Genomic DNA, 22,160 nt, shown 5'->3' with positions numbered 1-22,160 from the left:
TGTGAATGCAGAGACAGGTGGCCGTAAGTTTCCTGCTTGACTGTTTGTCTTTTATTCTCTTCTCTCTCTCTCTCTCTCTCTCTCTCTCTCTCTCTCTCTCTCTCTCTCTCTCACTCACTTGCTCACTCCATCCCTCCCTCCCTCTCTCTCTGTCTTATTGTTTTTTACAAATATACAGTATAGATTTTTCTTATTTCATTTATTCATGAATGCTAGCTGCTGTGTGATCATAGGGTGACCACTTTCATTTGCTTGGCGTGTGTGTGTGTGTTGTGTGTGTGCGTGTGCGTGCGTGTGTGTGTAGGCACAGCCTCCATAGTGATTCCGGTGATCTTGCTGCTGCTTCTGCTGCTGGTGGCTGGAGGAGCAGCCTTCTGGTACAGGAAAAGAATGAGCGGGTAAGTACAGATGCCATTCAACACAGCACACACTCTCTCCCTCTCTCTCACACACACACACACACACACACACACGCCTTTATCTCTGTCTCTGTGTGTGTGTCTCTCCCTCTCTCTCACACACACACACACACACACACACACACACACACACACACACACACACACACACACACACACACACACACACACACACACACACACACGTCTTAATCTCTGTCTCTGTGTGTGTGTGTGTCTCTCTCTCTCTCTCTCTCTCTCTCTCTCTCTCTCTCTCTCCATACACGCACAAGCACACGCACACACACACACACGCACACACACACACACACTTTCAGGAACTCAAGGGGGCATTACAATGACGCCAGACAGTACAGAAAAATATTTAAAAGCAGATTTTAAACAAAATGCATATCCGTCAGGCTTCTGTTGATCCGATTATAATTTGGGAGAACTGATTAACTAAATAACTCTTCCTGGATTTTGCCTCAAATGTGGATACTTCTGTATGTATGTAAATAAAACAAATGTTGGCCTAAAGCAAATGTATTTGAATAAGTTGTTTCACAACTTGAATGTTATCACTCCTCGTGGAAATAGGGAATTGACCCATTTGCCTCCAGCAAAGGAAATCTGAAATTGGGTTTATGCAAATTGAAACCATTTCTGGCCAGGAGTTTGTGTTTGAATAATAACAATATGCATTTTTAAAAAGTTGTTTGTAAGCTATTAGAAATTCTGCACTATCCCTGCTCTGCTGTGAAACTCAGCTATTCAAAGTAGATATTGCGTTTTCGCTACTTTTCTGACTAATCAGCCCTCACTCTCACATGTCTTAAATCATTTTTTGTCACTTTTTATCCTTTTATTAACACAGTCCTTAACTGCATACATAATTTTCTCGTTCTTTTTATCTTTCACTGCAGCACTTCTCCACACTTTCCATTGCTGTTCCCTATATCCTCCTCCTCCTTCTCTCTCTCTCTCTCTCTCTCTCTCTCTCTTTTTTTCTCGTTGCTGCCTTGCTAAACTGCATCTCCTCTGTCCCTCAGGTCTAGCAGGCACTCCAAATCTTGTTCCAGACAAGCGCGGTAACTGTTGCTAGGGTTTAACCTCTCCTTCCCCTCATCCCCTCATCCTCCCATCTCTTCGTTGTGCTGCTGTGCTCTGTTGTTTACCGTGTTGACTGTCTTTACTTTTATATTGAACTTTTCTGTTTCTGTTTTTTTTTTCATTCTTTCTTTTTTTCCTCTCTCTCCTGATTCGTCCTCATTCCATCCATTTCCTCGAGCCCTTTGTTCAGCCAAAGCAAATGTACTCAGTGGTGATCTATTTGAAAGCCTGACTGGAAATAGATCAGGCTTCATTCGGGCTGGAGAAGCCAGCTGTAGGCCTGTACCCGTTGTGCTGTGGTTGGTCGCTGTTGTGTGAAGCCTCCGTAGGATGTGTGCTAACTGTGGTACTGCACTCTTCCAAGCCCTTCCTCGCTTGGAAAGTGCACTCGTGTTTCAGAGCCTGGTGTTCGCCAACGTGTCCATACACCAAGTGGCCTGTGGTCCTTCAGTGTAAACCACCCTACAGTGGACAGACATGATGCCAATAGATTATTTCCATAATAAGAAGTGGCTTGTGTCAACTAGACGTACAGACTAGTCTTTCTGCTTCCTGGCAGAACTAAGAAGTCAATTTAGCTATGAAATGCACAGAAGAGAAATTGCATAATCTCTGTGAATGCAAAGGACAATATCATCCAAATGTCTTTGGTAATCACCATAGTATGTACATGTGTACACAATTTATGCCATTTTATGTCATTTGCCTTTTCAAAGGCCTCTTGGTGTGAGTATGCGTTGCCCGTGGACACTGGGTTTGCCTTGGTGCCTGTCACGTCACGTCATGTCGTGTCACGTGTGGCTTCAATCAGTTGCAGCAGGCTTCATTTCCTTTTGGTGAGCGTGAGCTTTGGTGGCACTCCCCGTTGGGGACCTTGTGTTGTGGCTGTGTCCCTGTGGCCGTGTGGCCGTGTGGCGTATGGCACTGCTGTGGGAGGGGCAAGTGACCATGCCAATGCGCCCCAAAGTTCAGCAGGGAGGATGTGAAATGTGTCTGTTTTTTCTAGGGGTTTTTATGGAGGCCTGCCAAAAGATGGGGTCATGACATTTTTGCTCTTTGCATGTGTGTGTGCGTGTGCGTGTACGGTGTATGTGTACGTACAGAGCTAAAGGCTTCCAGCACCAGAGGATGACCAACGGGGCCATGAATGTGGAGATCGGCAACCCAGCGTACAAGATCTACGAGGGGGAGCCGGACGATGACGTCGGAGAGCTCCTAGACTCTGACTTCACGCTAGACCCAGATAAGGTGACTCACTCTGAAACACATGCACATACACACACACCCCTTCTCTCTCTCTCTCTCTCTCTCTCTCTCTCTCTCTCTCTCTCTCTCTCTCTCTCTCTCTCTCTCACACACACACACACACACACACATGCACACACACACAAAATGCATGGAAATAAAAGATTCTTTCCAATCGTCTGCAGTAGCTGCCTAGTGGCTTGGGAATGTGTCATCAGCTATTACTTGCTATGTATTAATGGTTAGGGCAAGGCTTCTTATTGCTATATTAAAGTGTTGTTGTCCCTAAACAATTGTAATTCCCTTGGAGCCTATACCTCTCGTCCAAGGTAACCCATTTCATTGTTGTTATCTGTCCCGCAGCCCACCAACTTCACCAACCCTGTGTACGCCACCCTGTACATGGGAGCGCACAACAGCCGCAACTCACTGGCCAGCACGGACGAGAAGAAGGAGCTATTGTCACGGGGGGACGAGGAGCCCCTGGTGGATCCACTCACATAGACTGTCCATTGGAGCAGGCCATACCATTCAGAAAAACACCCCCCATTGCCTTTTAAAAAGAAAGAAGAAAGTGCGAGAGGAAGAAGAATCAACGGAAAAAAATTGTGAACACTGTATAAAATGTACAAAATGAAGGACTACTTTTGTATGTGATTGCAGTATTATATTTTGTTCTTTTACAATTCTTCAGTGTGAAACGAACAAGAGAAAAAGAAACATTTTCTATGAGATTTCTTTTTTTCTTTTCTCTTTGTTTTGGTTCCTTACCCTACACCTTAATAGCCACTACCTCTGTGCAAAATGGAACAGAAAAATTAGAAAAAAAATGACATCGAAACGATTTTAATTTTTTATTTTTGTATGAAGTGTATAGAGAAAAGAAGAAAAAAAAACACACCGTTCCATTTCAATAGTGCCAATTCTGTTTTCCGTGCCGGGTTGTCGGGAGAGGATGCACACTGTCCCTAGCTCGCCGGCAGGACCAACGGCGTCTCGAAAACAGTATTTTAATCTTCCACCTGTCGCTAGGGCCAATCGTGGTGAGTTTGTGTACAGCACATAATTAATGTCAAACCCTGATCTGGGGATTTGAATAGCTCCCTTTTTAATTTCATAGAGGTATATGTTCAACAATGATTGTTCTCCTTGCACAGACTTTTTTGTTTGTTTGTTTGTTTTCCTTCTGTTTTCCTTTTGGGTGTAGGCTAATATGCCGTACGGTTAGGCGTGAGCAAGAAAATGTATTCATTGCTTTTATCATATCCTACTGGCTTACAGTGACATGATTGCCATGGAGTCAGGAGTTGTGCTGAAGCATATGGGATCGTCCGTGAAGCAGAGAGAGAGAGAGAAAGAGAGCGAGAGAGAGAGAGAGAGAGAGAGAGAGAGAGAGAGAGAGAGAGAGAGAGAGAGAGAGAGAGAGAATGGTACGGTGCGTGTTCGGTACCTGTGGGTGTGTGGATGTGGACCGTGTTGGGAATGAACTGCGGTGCAGTGACGAGAGAGACGGCTCTTCTGAGTGTCCAGCTGATGTCCACCCATGCCAGCAGCATATTGGAAGGAGGGCCAATACAAAAGCACAGAGGCATGTGGGTGAAATCTGTGTGTGTGTGTGTGTGTGTGTGTGTGTGTGTGTGTGTGTGTGTGTGTGTGTGTGTGTGTGTGTGTGTGTGTGTGTGTGTGTGTGAGAGAGAGAGAGAGAGAGAGAGAGAGAGAGAGAGAGAGAGAGAGAGAGAGAAAGAGAAGAGAGAGAGAGAGAGAGAGAGAGAGAGAGAGAGAGAGAGAGAGAGGGAGGGAGTAAGAGTGAGTGCATGAGCACGCCCAGAAACGTGACTTCAAAAACAAAGTTGACCAAGGTTTGTTTGTCCAGCGAAGGGAGGAGGTATTTTTTGTCCTTCTGTTTCTTATTCCGTCAATGTCCAACGTGTGTCCGTGCTGAGTCTGGCTCTGCTTTGGTTTTCTCTGTAAAGTCTAGTGATAACCTGCGTGTCCCCCCCCCCCACACTTTTAAAAAATCACAAGCTGTTAAATGTTTTTACCGTAACAGATTTATTTGAGTCTGTGCTTTAGCAGTATTTTCTATGACAGGTCAAAGTAAACTGCACATTTTTCCATCATGTAGATGGTTCAAGTAGCCTTTCTTTCTTTCCTTTTTCTTTTCTTTTCTTGTTGTCATTCTTTGCCTAAGAGCTAATGCTGTTATTCACTCTTTTTTTGATTCCTGCTTTAGCTCAGGTGCTGGCCTGAGATGCTGCTTCTGTTGGGAGGTGATCAGCCATATTTTAATGCATGTTCAATACAAACACACAGATAAGCAAACATACTGTAAAGTAGAATAACAAATCTTTTTAACCTACTCGTCTGCAGTCAAGAAAGGATGTGTCTTCAGTTCAGCTCTGGCTTCTGTTTTTTGTTTTATTGTTATCAAATGAGTTTAAAAAATGAGTACAATCATGTTACTTTGAATACATGCAAAAATGTACATGAATTTCCTTTAAGGTTTTGATCAGAGTTCAGTTTTAATGAGAAGTACACATAGCTTTTATAGTACAGAATGCATAGAGGCTCAAACTTTCTTCTGGAAAGAGAAATAATGTTTTAATTTTTTGCTGGAGTACTTTACAAACTAAATAACAGATATTGTTATAAATAAAACTAAAAAAAATCACACACATTTGCACAATGTCTTCATTACACAGGAGGCAGAGACGTTGTTGAAACTGAATTTTGCCATATATTTTTTCTTCCACTAATTTGTGGAATATCATACTGTGCTGTCATCTCATGTTGTGTTTATAGTTGTTATTAGATTGCACTTAGCTGATGCTTTTTATCCAAAGCGCCTTACAGTTATTTCTCAGGGTATTGGTTACAGTCCCTGGAGCGATGTGGAGTTAGGTGTCTTGCTCAAGGGCACTTCAACCATGGATGGAGGTGTTGGGAGAAGTCCGGTGGGATTTGAACCTGACAACCCGCAGATTGAAAGACCAACTCCCTAACCACTGTTTTGGTGGCTTGATCTGAAAAATGGCACTATTTTAGTAAATGTCTGCACCTCTCTTTCTGCTGCTGACATGAGATATACTGTGTAACAATACATAACATTATATTACATTGCATTGAATTACAGCTCCCTTAGGACACAGCTTCCAATATACAGTATAAACCACTGATCAATATCCTTTTTGAATATAAAAGTATGGTAACACTTTATTTTAGGTATACATCTATTAGCACTAATACATACAATGTTAATGCCTGCATAAGTAACTTGTAAGGCATGTACTAAGCAAATGCTAAGGCCTACTAGGTCCTTATTAAGGTTAAATTGGTAATAAATCCCTTACTGTGCATGAACAAGACATTTGCGAACACATTCCTAAAAAATTGTTGATTTTGCTTTGTACATGCCTTACAAGTTACTTATACAGGAACATTGTATGTATTAGTGCTAATAGATGTATCCCTAAAATAAAGTGTTACCAAAAGTACAAATGTTTTCAGCAGTTAATGCAGTAAATTGTAGGAATTTGAATTTTGCACTTTTTCTAATCTTCACAAGGTTAAATGTATAGCTTCAACACACAAAGAAAAGAAATAGAAATCAGAGACCAGCAGTTTCAATCAGGAATCATCTATCATTAAAAAACTGTTTTAATGAAATAGAATGTCAATCAGTTGATACCAGAAGTCCTGCTGGGGTACCACACTGGGATTCTGATCTGTAAACCAACTCCCTTCGTAACATGATGTCAGAAGTGATATGGCTTGCCATGAGGCTGGCCATGGGGCCTTTGGAAGCGCACCCAGCTTGGTGGGCCATATGAGGCACCCCTAGGTGGGGGACCCTGGAACAAGGGACGGAAGCATGGATTGCGTGGCACCGGGAGAATTGTGGTGCGTGGTAGATAAGGGCCATCTTGTATGGTGGGTGGTAGATAAGGGGCATCTTGTATGGTGGGTGGTATGTAAGGGGCATCTTGTGCGTATCCCAATATTCTTCCTCCAGTCGTTTCTTCCAGCCCCCGGCCTTGTGCCTCTGTGTTGACACACCACTGTAAAGTCATATTAGTTCAACTTAGGATGTCTGCACTTGTGTCGATCACAGTTGAGGACAGCAGAATCAAGACAGACTGGGCTACTTCTCAGCTTCTAGACCTAGTATAGGGATGACTGGAGCACTCAACATACTTTTAAAAAACCTCTAAAAAAGTATGCGGAGTGCTCCAGTCATCCCTGGGTCTAGTCGTCTAGTCAGAGAAGTAGCCCTGTCTGTCACATTAGATCAACTTCCATTAACTTTTTTTCAGGACTACCAATACACCACAGTCACACATCTGTTTATCATAACTAGGTCAAAAGCACAAGCTTCTTCAAAGCTTCATCTGTTTTACCATTTCATTGATGAGCGCTACTGTGTGGGGAAAAAAACTAAATAAGAAGCCCTAATTTGAGAGCTTTTGTTACCTATGCATGCTCATTGTCATTATATTTGTTAGTCTGAATCGTGTATAGACTGGTGGTCAGTAGACGTAACATTTGGAGGGAGTATGTTCATCTAGAAAAAAAAACATATTCCTATATCCCTGCAGCTGCATCTTCATCGCAATGTGTGTATCACTATTTGCAATAGCAGTTGTCATAATAATCTGAACGTTTATTTCCCAAATTGATGTTAATTCTCTATGTGGAAACCAATGAAGGTGTGTGTGCGTGTGGTAGAACTCACCAAATTGCGTTGACCTTCTTTTCCCTCCAAGATGTATCTAGAATCTGACGGGTTCAATGGCTTGTTCTGCCATGTCTGGCGCGGGGCGTAGGCCTATCACAGAGAGACTATATCAGTACTATAGTACCAGTGTTGTTCTACTACAGCATAGTGCTTAGTAAGAGGTGGGCATGTACTATTGTCTATTTATCTGTTGTTCTTATTAGATAACTGCACAGCAAGACAGCAGCCTGTGAAAATCTGACAGTATCTTTGGACCTGCTTGCGTGTTTAACAACAATGGCTTGCAAAGCTTGGATGCGTTGGTAGAAGTGTTTCTTAGACTCTCATTTACTATACTGACTCATATTGACTCATTTACTTTACTGACTCATGCATACGTATCCAGGGTCACAGTTCAGGCTTAAATTAGTTTGAACTGAAAAATATGAGTGACATGTACTGTAAGTAGTGGCATGTGACATTAATGAACAAATGAACTAAAAGAACCTGCACACAGGCCCGGATTAACGTGCAGGCGAGATATGGCCGCAGCCTTGAGGCCCCCCCACCAGCTAGGGGCCCCCTGATTGCCCAAAAGTGAAAAATTACTTGAAAAATCGATCCACCGTGTTGAGAACAGTTGGCAGACATGTTATCCTGAATTTCTACCTCGTAATTATGACACTGTCTACGTACGAAATTTGCCTTCTGGGGGCCCCCACAGCAACCTGTAGCCTAGGGGCCCCGGGCCATCTTAATCCGGCCCTGCTGCACATGCTGCATATTGTGGTAAAACAACCATTTGGGTGTGCAAAAAGACAACTTAACACTGTTATAAGCCCAAAAGCATAATTACATTGTAACGGCATCACACTCTGGCCAGCATAAAAAGATCTCAGTATACTGTATATCATATCGCATGTATTGGATCATGACCTCTATCGTAATGCATATTTTTCCCGTGAGATTCTTGGCAATTTGCAATCCTAATGAAAAATGTTGCTTTTGTAAGGCGTGTGTGTGTGTGTGTGTGTGTGTGTGTGTGTGTGTGTGTGTGTGTGTGTGTGTGTGTGTGTGTGTGTGTGTGTGTGTGTGTGTGTGCGCGCGCGTGCGCGCGTGCGTGCGTGCCCACATACCTTATCCAGCACCACATCACTGATGCATGGTAGTCCAGGTGGTTTCTGCAAACAAGCTGGCATGAACCGCATACCCAGTAGAAATTCCCGGTCATATTGAAACCTACAGTTGGGCACCAATGGTTTGGACCCACACACTGGTTCTAAAACACACACACACACGAACACCATCAAATGCGTGATAATTAGAGATCAACACGGATTATTCAGATCAGTCAACATCTTGTAAAGGTCTCATATCCCATCCTTGATATAAGATTTTCATGCATCACTGAACATGGAAAAAGTGAAAAGTCATATTCCAGATATGTTGTTTCTTAACCCCTTAGCACAGAGCCTATGTTATAACTTACAGTTGTAATGGCTATGTCTTAATCTGTTACTTACCCATTTTAGCCTAAGCCCTTTTTGGGAGAAGGTGCCCTCTCCCTATTAAAACCTAAATATCTCAGCCTACGAAGCACATAAAAGCATGACATAAGTTGCATTTAAAAGCTAGAACCTTCATTTAGCACTAGAATATGTCCATTCAGCTCTAACTCTCCCACATTTTCAATAAATCAGCTCAGAACTCAAGAACCTGAATGCAACGTATATGCCGCTCTAGGACTGTCATAGCAATGTTGTTATGATGTAGTTGAGTATTTTCAGCAAATAGTGAATAGGGCCGTCGGCGACCCCATCTGCAGTAAGAGGCTACACATAGTTTGGGAGGAGACAGAGGAATGATTGACAGCTGCCTTCCTATTCCCGCCTTCTCAAAGAGTTAATCCCATGCTTTATTGTACACTAAGCACTCAATCAATTTATGTGAATTGTGAAACGGCAAATTCTAACCTCGCCCATCTCCTTGACTGCACTACCTTTGCCACACCTTTGCTCACTCTGTGTTTGCCTGAATACCTGTCTCATTACAGTATGTTATGTTGCTTGGAATAAAGACCGCATAAAGTATACTGTATTGTAATGTAATGTACGGTAATGTCTTCTGAGGTCCCCTAACCCCATCGCGTCATTTGAGCAAAATAGGAATTACACAATGAATTGATGTTATGGCATCACTGATCGTGGCACCACTGATGGTGATCATGCATAACACAAAGTAGATGTACACACCTCTGAGGGGCTCCTGGTGGCAATCTGGTATTTCCATCTTGCAGAATTGTTCCTTCTCTTCTTTGAGGATAGAGAGAGAACACTTCGGATGTGTAGCCTGCAGATTTGTGAAAAGACCACAGACAAGAAGTTGTGGTGTGGTGTGTGGGTTTACATACACATTGTATGTTGCCATTGATGTGCTCCTTTTTCCGTAAATTTGGAAGAAAGCATCTACTTATATGTAGTGTAATGTGATATGATATGTTTGTGTTACATACATTGTCCAGCACCACGTTACTGATTTGTGGTAGTCCATGTGGTTTCTGCAAACAAGGTGGCATAAACTGAAAAGCCAGTAAAAACTCCCGGTCATATCGAAGCCAATGGTTAAGCACTAATGGTTTGGACCCACATACTGGTTCTGAAACACACACGCGTACACACACGCACACACAAACCATCAGATGTGACCGACACACACAGAAAGAGAAGAATACAGTAATATGATATTAATTGTCTTACTTTCCTTCAGGATCTGTCAATGTACTAAGTCTAGCCCTGTCTTCTAAACAGTTAGCATGTGCAGCAGGCTAATGCTGGTCTCCAGTCTCATCGCACACTTGATTCAAGATGGCCCCCTTAGAAAATGAAAATGAAAGCCAAGCTGGGAAACTCCCATGGCTTTCATGCCTCCCCCATACAACCCCATACGCCCCACACGGCGTCCCAAGGGAGCAGTGCAGCAGGACGGTTCCTTGCTCAGGGTATCCCAGTCATGAAGGAGGACGGGGAAGAGCACTGGTTAACTACTCCCCCCCCACCCATCTTGCGGGTCAGACTCGGGCAACCAAACGGGTAACCTTTGTGCTACGACTCGAGCGTGACACCTTAACCACTTATCTATGTCATTGATTTACATTTGCATGGAACACAGATCACAGAACACTGAATGTCTGCAAAAGTCTCATTCCAGAACTAATGTAACAACAAATTTATAACGCTGTGTTTTAACAGGTTAATAAATGACTTAAACACCTCATACCTCAAATGCATTTGGGGCATGTGACAGCATTGCAAAACATCAGTACACACCTCTAAGAGGCTCCTGAAGCCTCACGGTTATTTCCTTCACATGACGCTTGCAAAGTTGTTCCATCTCTTCTTTGAAGACAGAGAGAGAACCACTGGGATCATTAAATGGAAGGCTTGGACTGGTAGATGTACTAAGTGCATGTGTAGACCTCAGAGCTGGTAAGAGAGTCATGAAACTCTGTGAAAAGATTAAACAATGATAATTGAATAAAATGTAAATTATTTTTTAAAAGTTCTTTTAATATGCTTATAATGTTATATAGCCTATACACAAAAGCTTGCATATCCATACTGCCTGTTGATGCTGGAGAGGATTTGTGCTAACAACACATAACTACAAACCCCAACTCTGAAGCCGGGACGCTTGGAGAGCTGTAAATAAAACTAAAATACTATACTTTTCATTACATTCCGTCTATTCTTTGGATGGAGAAAAGTGAAAAGAAGTACACATTTCAGATTTGACAAAATGCAACACTTTAACGTTTCGACATTGGCCTACATCTTCATCAGTTTTGATGTTATGTACAGTGTAGGCCTACCTAGTGTTGGGATTTATAAAATTACAGATAATACTCTAACTGCATGCTAACTAGAAAGCCTTTCTCTATAGTCTTCAGGAAAAATCTGTAACGTGAACTGTTTAAAGGTTATACCTGGAGAAACTGGACGTGATCCTCCTCTCGTGACAACTGCTCCAGATCACCCTGCTGTTTCTCCAGCTCAGTTATCTCCTGTTCCAGACACTTAATGGCGGGTTCAGCTTGGCTAACTGCTGCCCCCTGCTGGTCTCTGATCCTCTCATTCAGCTCAGTGCCCTTTGATATGAGGAACTGCAGTAACTCACTGAAGATCCTTTCACTGTGGTGAACTGCTGTGTCAGCAGATCGCTGGAACAAGGAACAGAAAGACAGGAGTGAGATACAGTGGTATGAAAAATGTGGGCAAACATACTGTATAAGATCTTAGTTCTCAGCTGTACAAATAGTTTTAGTTTCATCAAGACAATTTCACAGTGTCAAACTTTGTTTTTCTACAGATATGTAGATGTGACTCCATTCCAGACCAAAATTCTTAGAGTAGACTGTATTATAACACATTAACATTTAAAAAGGGGGAGTTTGCAATTGCTTGCAAATTTATAGCCTTCTAGCCTTCCAGTTGCAGCACAAACTTGTTTGAGGCCTTCAAGCCTACTCTGTGAGGCCTTCAGTAACAGATAGGCATAGACTCAATTATAAAAATGTTATCATAGCTAATTGGGAGGGAAAGTAATCTCATCGTCCCCTGCTGGCAACGTTCCAAGCCCCTGCATCAAATGAATGGGTTTTTTCTTTGAAAAATTACATCTCGGCCCTGCCGACGAAGTAGAAGTAGTGGCAGTCATATTATAGGCAAGTTGGCCCGTTTTATCGAATCAGGTGGTAAAATGTTCGGTTTTTCACTGATCTGAACTGATTTTAATATTCTTTAAAAAGCTAATACAGAACTACACTGACTGGCATGTGTGACATGTTTACTCCATGTAATTAGCATAGCCAAATTAGCATAGCCAAACATGAGCCAGAGAGGTGGTTACTCGTCACCACAGAAGCCATCATATCTACTAGAGAAGTTAAAACCAAACCAAAATGATCGCGTGTATATATGTTTAATAGGAAGACAATGTGGAACTCACAGGATTACAAGAATGTGAAGATATGCGAAGAACTTGCGTTCATTCGCGTTCATTTGTTTCTCTGTGTTGTCAACGAGGCGCGAAGCACAGCATGCTGGGAGCTGTAGTCCGTTTCCGACCAGATTGGCACAATTTCTATTTTTCTTAAAAGGGCAAAAAATGACTTAAGATTTTCACAGGTAGTAGTTCATCCTATTGTGTTCGCTGAAAAATGTGTCTGGTGTTATATTTCCTAGTCATATCTTTGTGGGATTTTTTTAAAAACTCGTCTATGGGAGTTTCAATAGGATCGCCCTGGTGTTTGGAACGTAACCGCTAGGATCGCTGTTTTCCACTTTCCCTCCCAATAGCAGGCTATGCTTGTCCTCATTTGTGTCTTGGAGAGTGGCAACATAGAGGGCTCTGAACGACTCTCCAGCGACCTCACTGTAGCTGCTGGTAAGACAGAAAAAGGCTGGGTAGTGGATAAAAAGGCTGGTATTGTGTCTGCATCAGAAATAATTTATATCACTTAAGCCAAAAGTTGCTGTCTAAAAAGCTCAAAAAAGATAAACTGATAAATAAAGACTTTCCACAGGGGTGCGCAAACTTTTTCATAGTACTGTACTCTACATGGGAGGGGGTGTACATGCTGCAAGTCAAGTAAACGTGCCAGTGTCTCATACAGTGTATCTGATCTTAACATGAAAATATTTCACAGCACCACACAAGAAACGGGGTGCATTTTCAAACATTAACCAAGGGTTTAATCTAGTCTAGCCTTAGTCTGGCTAGTAAAGAGTTGCTCAGAGATTCTAGGAGTAGAACCCGGAAACAATGGGCCAACGGGACCTCTCTCTTATCCAGTCTCTTTGGTTGCGTAGCCTCTTACTGCAGATGGGGTCGCTGGCGGGCCTATTCACTATTTGCTGAAAATACTCAACTACATCATAACAACATTGCTATGACATTACCGAGAGCCTTAAAGGGGTATGCCACTATTTTGGGGCTTAATACAGTTGGCTGGGGTTTATAAAGGTGGTTAAGTGTCTTATTTTTCATGTTAAGCATTGTCTTGCTTTAAGACAAGTTAAAAGAGGGAGTATGTAGCTAAGCTAGTGAAAGTCAATGGATCACTGTAGCATGTAGCATGCTACACGGATGCATTGACTTTCACTAGCTTAGCGACATGCTCCCTCTTTTAACTTGTCTTAAAGTGATACAACAGCTTACATGGAAAATAAAGACACTTTACCACCTTTATAAACCCCAGCCAACGATTTTAACTGTATTAAGCCCCAAAATAGTGGCATACCCTTTTAAGTAACAGAATAAGACATAGTTATTACAATTTTGGGGACAGTACGGTTATAACATAGGCTCTGCGCTAAGGGGTTAAGTAACATGTGGTCAGTGTGTTTCACCTGATGAAACACTAAAGCATTTTTCAGCTGACTCAGCTTCTTCGCTCTCTCCTGAATTTGGTCCATTGAAGTCTTCTTCACCTTCCCCAGAGTTATCTGTTCAAGTGCAGTCACAGTCAGAGGCACAGAGATAGTCAAATAACCTATCATCTATTGTGCACACACATACAATTGAAAAATGAAAAAAGGTTGCACCATGCATAGGCTTCTTTATTACACAGACGCGTTTAATAAAGAAACCTATGCATGGTGCGACCTTTTCTCATTTTTCAATTTTACAATATTTTGGTCAGCACCCTTAAAAGGAAGAGAAAAACTGTTGGGTGACGCCTGCTCCAACACTTATGCACACACATACTGTACAATACAATATACAACACAACATGTATTTATATAGCGCAGTATCACAACTATGAAGTTGACACAACGCACTTTAAAAATACACACACACATTCCCACATTCCCACAGCAGCTCTGGAGGCTGCCAAGCAGCCCCAATTATCCAGGGTTCATGTGAGAAAGAGCACACACACACATGCACATTCACACACAAGCACAGTTATAATATGTGGGAACATAGAACTGTGTGAACATCGAGACCAATGCACTGTCGTGAGCACATCACAGAAAGCACAAAAACTGTCACAGATGTTGTGCTCCAAGCGGTCATGTTCACTTCATGTAATTCTGTGAGTTCATGTTTATTCTTTAGTTACGGCTAAAAAAAATTGACATATTGAAATAAATGCATAATTCATAAAAATGAGCTGCTTCACCTTCTGCTCCTGACTTCCAGCAGCTGTTGAGACCAGGTCATGGCCTTTGTGGTCATTTGTAGCGCACATCATGCAGATGCACACCTGATCTGTACGGCAAAACATCTCGAGTAGACGGCCATGGTTAGGGCAGATCTTCTCTTGGAGGTGCACAGATGCCTCAATGAGGTCGTGCCTTTTGAAGGCAGGTGCTTTGTAGTGAGGTTGGACATGGGTCTCACAGAAAGATGCTAGACATACTAGACAGGATTTCACGGCCTTGAGCTTTATATCTGCACAGAAATCACACTCCACGTCTCCTGGTTCAGCATAGGACAGTCCAGCAGAAGAAATCTTGATTTGGGCTATCAGTTCAGTCAAGACAGTATTCTTCTTCAGAGCAGGTCTTGGGCTGAATTTCTCTCTACACTGAGGACAACTATACACACCTGTCTGAGGTGCCTGATTCCAGTAATCGCTGATGCATTTCTGACAATAACTGTGTCCACAGGGTGTAGTGACCGGGTCCTTCAGTGTATCTAGACACACAGAGCACTGATAAAGATCTTGAAGTGCCGCCTCAGCCATTTCACTTGACTGGCAGATTCAAAACTGATGGACAAATTGATCTTCATAAGATGGTGATTCCTGAAAGAAATACAAATGTTAAAACACAATCTCCTGTTAAGAAAATTCAAAAGACTTTGAACAGCAACATGCAAATGATTTTGCCGAAGAGTATACAGTGTCCGCCACACTGTTGATAACTTTCTCTATAATTTCTGTACACAGGAATCACTAACCTCAAATAAAAAATGACCTCAGGGTAAGAAACGCCCCATCCCACTTCCAGATGGCAGACTAAAGAGTGCTCTAGAACTCTACCAGATTCCACTGTCCACCACATTCCATGTCTACCACATTCCAGTGCACACCTTAAAATCTGGCAACATTATTATGACTTGTAGCCTTTTGTTGCAGAGGGGATCACAGACGATGTGGCTCACTCTTTGCAAACAAAACTATATTGTAACAACATTACAACATTACAGGGAGTCTACAGTGAAAGATTAAGACTTGGTCATTGCCCTTCAGGGCTGCGTTTCTCAAAAACTCTAGTATGTGTACAGTGTATTAAAAAACGCAATTTCGTTGTCAAATGTATTGGTCGATGACAATAAAAGCTCTTGCTTCTTGATTGATTAAGCCTTAGTAGGCCTAGTAGGCCCCTTGAGGTGCCCCTGGCCCTGGCAATATACTGTATCAGAAACTGGTCTCACATCATCACATTATACAATGCACAAGGACTTTGTGCAAGCATTTTATTTACATGTAGCAGAAAAAATATTGTATGTAGGCCCATAAAATTATTCTGTGTAAACTTGTAGTGATATTTAGGGGGCACCTCATACTTGAGTAGGCACTCAAGGCACACTCAAGTAGGCCTACTACTTGTTTTTGGGAAACTCTGTCTGGTAATTATAATAAAAGCTTGTAGTGAAAGGGTTAAAATGTGATCAAATTGTAGTTAGGTTTAAAATTATTTTTTTATGGCTGAAGCTGAAAATGGCTGACTGTGCCAAGATTCAATGTGAAACACTTATTTTTTTTCTTACGCCCCCCTGACAAGCTCTTTCCACATCACTCTCTACGTGCGAGGTTACCCTTTGTAAGAAGGCCTTGACAGCAATCAAATATCAGGAGTATTATACCCAACCAGGCATAGGCTACAGACATTTTTATTATTATTATTTTTAAAAAGCTTACTACAACAGGCTGTCCAAATTCACAGTTCGAACCGCGGGGTAGCCTTGCGCGACTTTCACGGAGAAACTTTTTTGTTGAGTCAGTAAAAATGTAAAGGTAAATGATCATGCTGGTATATAATATTCATTTATTTCACTATAATGTCCATACTTTCTGAAAATGTAACATTAATGTTAGGCTACTACATGTGTTAATAAAGTGTAGGCTACATGACAGGCTACGAGGCAACTCCGATTCCTTCAGTGCGCAACGTTCCATTGTAGGCTACTTCATAAATTAGAAGTAGGGTTATTTCTATGCATAAATTAGATAATTGTCAATGGAAATTGAAAACAGCCACCGTATGCCTACTTACGCTTTCATGCGAGGGACACAGCCGGTTCACAGCATAGACTACACTTTGACAGCGTCATTGCGGGGCTTTTCACAAAACGAAACCGAAACCCACCGGAGAATTGATAGAGGACAAACCCTCACGGCCAATGAAATCTATTGAACTAATCTATCATTTTGTTTTATGTTGTCTGCTCAGGAAAATGCTTTAGGGCCTATATTTTAAACACATAGGCCTACATTTTTAGTCAAAGTCGATGTTGTCAAACATAACTCCCACTGGGATTGTTCATCTTATTTTTGGTTTATTTTAGCCTTATTCAATTATGTATTTTGTTTGCCATACTTTTCCTGCCAACTTGTCGTGCCCCCCAGGGGTCCCTGACCCCCACTTTGAAAATCACTGGGCTATCATAGAGGTCCGCTTGCACTCCCTAAGAATTAGAGCCATTACCTATACTAATACACTCTATTCTGTAGTGTCACTCAGGCAGTCAGTACCTCAAACAACTTGAACATCTCTGAGACTCACCATTGTGTGTAACTTAATTCTCCAACAGTTTAGCTCTACAAATGGTTTCAAGTCTACTTGTGAGTGCTCCGAGCACTGCGTGTTATGTCACATTCATCCTACTGGATTTCCAGCTATTCAACTCCAACTTGAATAACATCAGCCTATAAAAACACATGTACTTACTGTGTTGGCAAGAATCCGGTGTTTTCAGAGTCAAGGAGTCAGAGAGCATGGTGTCCAATCCTTGAATTTTCTGTTTTATTTGTCTAATACATAAGATCAACAAATGAACAAATAATTTATCATTATCAGAGCTTTATAATTCTGACCTGACCATAACTGTAACAAGAACTGCCAGTCTTCGCCTAAACAATCTCTTCTGCAGGTTATGATGACCATTCAATGTCCAGAAATTTTCCATAGTCCTATTTCACTCCACTGGATCTTATCTGTTGAAGTTCCTTGATTCTCCCTTGTGACGCCCAAGAACTAGATGCATTGACCTTGTGGCGTTATCATTGCCCAAGCCTCTGTTGGCTCTCAGTTTGCTCATAGTGTTTTGTTGATCACCCACAGAATGTCCTGTTTCATGAAAATACTTTTGATAACTTTTGGCTAGAGCTCTAGAATTCAGTGAAATGGCATGGTTAATAAAACAATAGATATTATTATTATTATTATTATTTGTGACTGATATATTCAATACCCAGTAACAACAAACTCCATTTTAATCTGACATGCCCGTCAGCCAGAGAAGCAAGGGCGCTGAAACGAGTGTTAAAGTGGTGGTGCACTTTTTTTCTTCATTCTTTATTTCTTAACAATGTTACTGCTGCTGCACTCCACTCATTTGTCTGCAGTAAAAGTTGAGAAAGCCTCATTTAGGGAGCCCAAAGGTGGGGATGCAAATGCACCACTGCATCCTCCTTTCCGGCACCTATGTAGAGAAGGCGTGTGTAGCCTACTGCCTGGTTCCTGGGTGTGTGGATGTGGAGCGTGGGGTGAACTGCAGTGCAGTGACGAGAGCGAGACGACCCTTCTTTGTGTCCAGATATGGACTGTTGATTTCAACCGGAGTGAGGACAATTGATCATGGCCTCACCTTGCAACCTAAAATTAACCATTTTCTCACATTTCAATATACATGTATATTGGTTTTTAGTGTTAGTTGTTTAATCGGATTATGAAATTGATGTTGTTTGATTATGTGTTGGGAAATCAAGTGGGTGGTTATGAATGTGTTAATTTTGGATAAAGTACCGGTAAGCATAAAACTATGGGTGCGTAAGAGTGGGGGTCTTTCAGATTAGGCCACAGGGGAGAGGTGCCAGGAGGTCACCATGTCACGGTCGGAGACGGCCGCATCAAAACTGGTTCTGGCTGCATGATGCGCGACGACTGGTTTCAACTGTGTTAATGTTGAGTTTTCTATTACAAAGTCTGTTGGTATGCATGATGGTATGTGTGTTGTTATGGTTATAGATGGGGCTGCAGTGTCATCGCCCTTATGTCACAGGACACGATGTGCCAAGGTGGCGGGCTACGACCTTGGCATGAAGATGGGCCCCGTGCCGACGGCCTGAAGATGTGGCTAACATTTCATTTGTAAGAATTACACGTCCAGGGATGTCAACAACATGAGCTAATGAGGGGGAGAGAGGTGGTCTTATGGACGATGGGCCTGGCTGAAGAGCAGATGCGCACACATGGGGACAATCACACTATTTGAATACTTTTTATTCTAGGAACTGAGCTGATGACTCTGCTTGATGGAGAGGGGCTGAGTGTACAGTATGTAAGATCACTAAAGGCACTTGTTTATTCACCAGGAGGAACGAGGACACACGTGGTGCAGAGAGATGAAGAGACCTCAAGAGAGATGAACAGACCAAGGATATGGATCACTGGAACCATGTTGTGTGGTCTGATGAGACCAAGATAAACAAATTTGCTTTAGATGGTGTTAAGCATGTGTGGTGGTAAACAAGTGCATTTTACCAAAAAAGTGCATCATCTGGCTAGTCAAGCATGGTAGTGGGACTGACATCGTTTGGGATGTATGAATGCCGTCAACATTGGAAATCTGAATTACACCTAAAGAAGCATGCATGTCAACATGCACTGTGACTACAGAAGCAGATCAAGATACTCTCCATAGGATTTCATTCAAAACTCACACCCATCTATTTTAGCCAGGTGCAGACTCAAAATGTACAATTTCAATGTACTGAAAGGTTGAAACACACACCGATGACCTCCCTTTTAATCCCTTTTCATTTCGAAATGAAAAAATGAATGTAGTTGCTGCCAAAGGTGGTTCTACAAAGTATTAAGCAAAGGCTGTGAATACTTTTGTAAATATGATTTCTTTGTTTTTTATTTATTATACATTTTCAAAACTGTCAAGACAACCTGTTTTTCACATGGTCATAATGGAATAATTTGTGTAGGATTTTGACAACAGAGATTCATTTGTAGCATTTGGAATAAGGCTGTAAGATAATAAAATGTGAAAAAAGTGAAGCGCTGTGAATACTTTCCGGATTGACTGTATATTGTTATAAATAAAACTTAGAACAATAACAATAAAAACACTCCCTGCAACTGAACCAAACAAAACACTGTACTGCGCTGCTTTAAGATCATCTGTGTCCCTAAGACTGATGAGCTCCGTAGGATGGAGATGATGACAGGTCAGCACGTCTAAAATGCAATCTCAAAATCCCTGACTGGCTTTTACGGTCATCTACTGGGGCACTGCATGCTACAAAACTAAACATAGAAGGATACAGTGCCCTCCACAATTATTGGCACCCCTGGTTGAGATGTGTTTTTTAGCTTCCAATTATTTTATTTTTTTCTAAATAATATGGGACCTTAATGGAAAAAAAGAGAAAAATCCAACCTTCAATACAAGTGCATTTATTCAGTGGGGAAAAAATCCCACATAAAGAAATAATTATTTGACATCAAATAATGTGTGTCACAATTATTAGCACCCCTGGTGTTAATATTTTGTACAACCCCCTTTTGCCAACAAAACAGCACCTAATCTTCTCCTATAATGTTTCACAAGATGGGAAAAGACAGAAAGAGGGATCTTCAGCCATTCCTCTTTGCAGAATCTCTCTAAATCATCCAGAGACCTGGGTCCTCTCCTCTGTACTCTCCTCTGCAGCTCACCCCACAGGTTCTCAATGGGGTTGAGGTCAGGGGACTGAGATGGCCATGGGAGGAGCTTGATTTTGTGTCTGGTGAACCATTTCTGTGTAGATTTGGCCATATGTTTAGGGTCATTGTCTTGCTGAAAGACCCAGTGACGACCCAGCTTCAGCTTTCGGGCAGAGGGCAACAGATTTTGATTTAAAATGTCCTGGTATTTCAAAGCATTCATGATGCCATGCACCCTAACAAGGTTCCCAGGGCCTTTGGAAGCGAAAGAGCCCCACAGCATCACTGACCCACCCCCATACTTCACAGTGGGTATGAGGTGCTTTTCAGCATGCGCATCTTTCGTGGTACGCCAGACCCACTTAGAGTGTTTGTTGCCAAAAGCTCAATCTTGGTCTCATCTGACCAAAGCACACGGTCCCAGTTGAAGCCCCAATACCGCTTGGCCAACTCCTGACGCTTGCGTTTATGATTGTGAGCGAGGAAAGGTTTTCTCCGTGCATGCCTCCCAAACAGCTTGTTGGCGTGTAGACAGCGCCTGATGGTTGATTTGGAGACTTTGTAACCCCAGGATGCTACCATTTGTTGTAATTCTGTAACAGTGAGCTTTGGAGATCTTTTGATTTCTCTTGCCATCCTCCTCACTGTGCGTGGTGGCAAAATAAACTTGGGTCCTCGTCCAGGCTTGTTTACCACTGTTCCAGTTGTTTTGAACTTCTTAATCATTCCTCTCACAGTGGATATGGGCAGCTGCAGTTGAGTGGCAATCTTCTTGTAGCCTCTGCCTGACCTGTGAAGGTCGACGCACATCTGCCTCACTTGTATGCTGTGTTCCTTTGTCTTTCCCATGTTTAAGAGTGGATAAGAGAAATGGCCTCGGTGTCACGTCATATTTATACCCCAGGGAAACAGGAAGTGATGAATTACTAATTAAATGTTCCTACATACTCTGGTAAACTTTGTAAACTACTGTAGAGATGACAGAAATGCTTCAATTATATTTATTTCCTGGGAATTGTTAAGGGTGCCAATAATTGTGGAACAGGTGATTTAATGAAAAATAATTATTTTTTAGTCAGGGATTTTTTTATTTTCTTACAATTCATTTGAGTTGAAGGCTACATTTTCCTACAATTTTCAGTGTGACAGTATTCTTCTGCAATAAACACTGAATTTATTTCAAGGCTTTTAACACATCTCAACCAGGGGTGCCAATAATTATGGAGGGCACTGTATGTATCCATTGTTCAATTAAAAAATAAGGAAAACATACTGGGCTGTTTTTTGGAAATCAAAACATAATTAAAATATAAACTAGACAGTCCGGATTTACTTCTTCAAAGCACTGTATGACTAGAACAAAATAAAATTTTGGTGTTAACATGTTAACAATTATGGTTTTAACATTTTTTGAGGAAATCCAGTTATTTCCAAGATCCTACCTGTGTTAACCTGATTTAAGAGCAATGAACATATACAGATGGTGTAACTTCAATCTGCTCACAACATTACCGTGCCGTGGCAGCGTACCGTGATCATTACACCCTGTGGCCATTCGGAATGCGGGGGGCAGTATAGCACTGCTTTTGCATAGCAGCGTCTGCCTGTGTTTGTGCGTCTGTTTGTGCTTCCGTGCTTGTCCATCCCCCAGTTTTAGTAGGCTAGTAGTAGAAATACAGTCAGCAAATTGAATGTTTTATTTAGCATTGGGCATTTGATAGGGCATTTGATAATAACACAAGT

General features: G+C 41.9%; 2 protein-coding genes across 3 annotated transcripts in view; one reads left to right on the top strand and one right to left on the bottom strand.

The window, feature by feature from the left end:
• LOC134462691 (low-density lipoprotein receptor-related protein 1-like) overlaps positions 1 to 4,427 on the top strand; it is a 260,688-nt gene extending 256,261 nt beyond the window's left edge. Inside the window, exons 87-90 of the mRNA XM_063215836.1 lie at positions 1 to 23; positions 305 to 398; positions 2,615 to 2,759; positions 3,120 to 4,427. The exon at positions 1 to 23 is cut by the window's left edge and continues 48 nt beyond it. Coding sequence (XP_063071906.1) covers positions 1 to 23; positions 305 to 398; positions 2,615 to 2,759; positions 3,120 to 3,260 — 403 coding nt within the window. The 3' untranslated portion in view covers positions 3,261 to 4,427. The remainder of the gene's footprint in view (positions 24 to 304; positions 399 to 2,614; positions 2,760 to 3,119) is intronic.
• Positions 4,428 to 6,203: 1,776 nt separating this feature from the next.
• Positions 6,204 to 22,160, bottom strand: part of LOC134462688 (E3 ubiquitin/ISG15 ligase TRIM25-like) — a 67,268-nt gene continuing 51,311 nt past the window's right edge. The window contains exons 1-10 of one of the 2 annotated variants that reach the window (XM_063215833.1): positions 16,755 to 16,797; positions 14,654 to 15,280; positions 13,878 to 13,973; positions 11,453 to 11,686; positions 10,797 to 10,974; positions 9,983 to 10,125; positions 9,723 to 9,819; positions 8,607 to 8,749; positions 7,489 to 7,581; positions 6,204 to 6,814 (exon numbers count right to left, since the gene is read on the bottom strand). In XM_063215833.1, coding sequence (XP_063071903.1) covers positions 6,512 to 6,814; positions 7,489 to 7,581; positions 8,607 to 8,749; positions 9,723 to 9,819; positions 9,983 to 10,125; positions 10,797 to 10,974; positions 11,453 to 11,686; positions 13,878 to 13,973; positions 14,654 to 15,220 — 1,854 coding nt within the window. In that variant the 5' untranslated portion in view covers positions 15,221 to 15,280; positions 16,755 to 16,797 and the 3' untranslated portion in view covers positions 6,204 to 6,511. Of the gene's footprint in view, positions 6,815 to 7,488; positions 7,582 to 8,606; positions 8,750 to 9,722; positions 9,820 to 9,982; positions 10,126 to 10,796; positions 10,975 to 11,452; positions 11,687 to 13,877; positions 13,974 to 14,653; positions 15,281 to 16,754; positions 16,798 to 22,160 lie in introns of those variants that run through there. The other variant, XM_063215834.1, reaches the window with a different exon arrangement.

Source organism: Engraulis encrasicolus, chromosome 14, assembly GCF_034702125.1.
Source record: "Engraulis encrasicolus isolate BLACKSEA-1 chromosome 14, IST_EnEncr_1.0, whole genome shotgun sequence".
In the NCBI taxonomy this organism is placed as follows: Eukaryota; Metazoa; Chordata; class Actinopteri; order Clupeiformes; family Engraulidae; genus Engraulis; species Engraulis encrasicolus.
The sequence above is the reverse complement of the archived record's forward strand: the minus strand, read 5'-3'. Positions and strand labels throughout refer to the sequence as shown.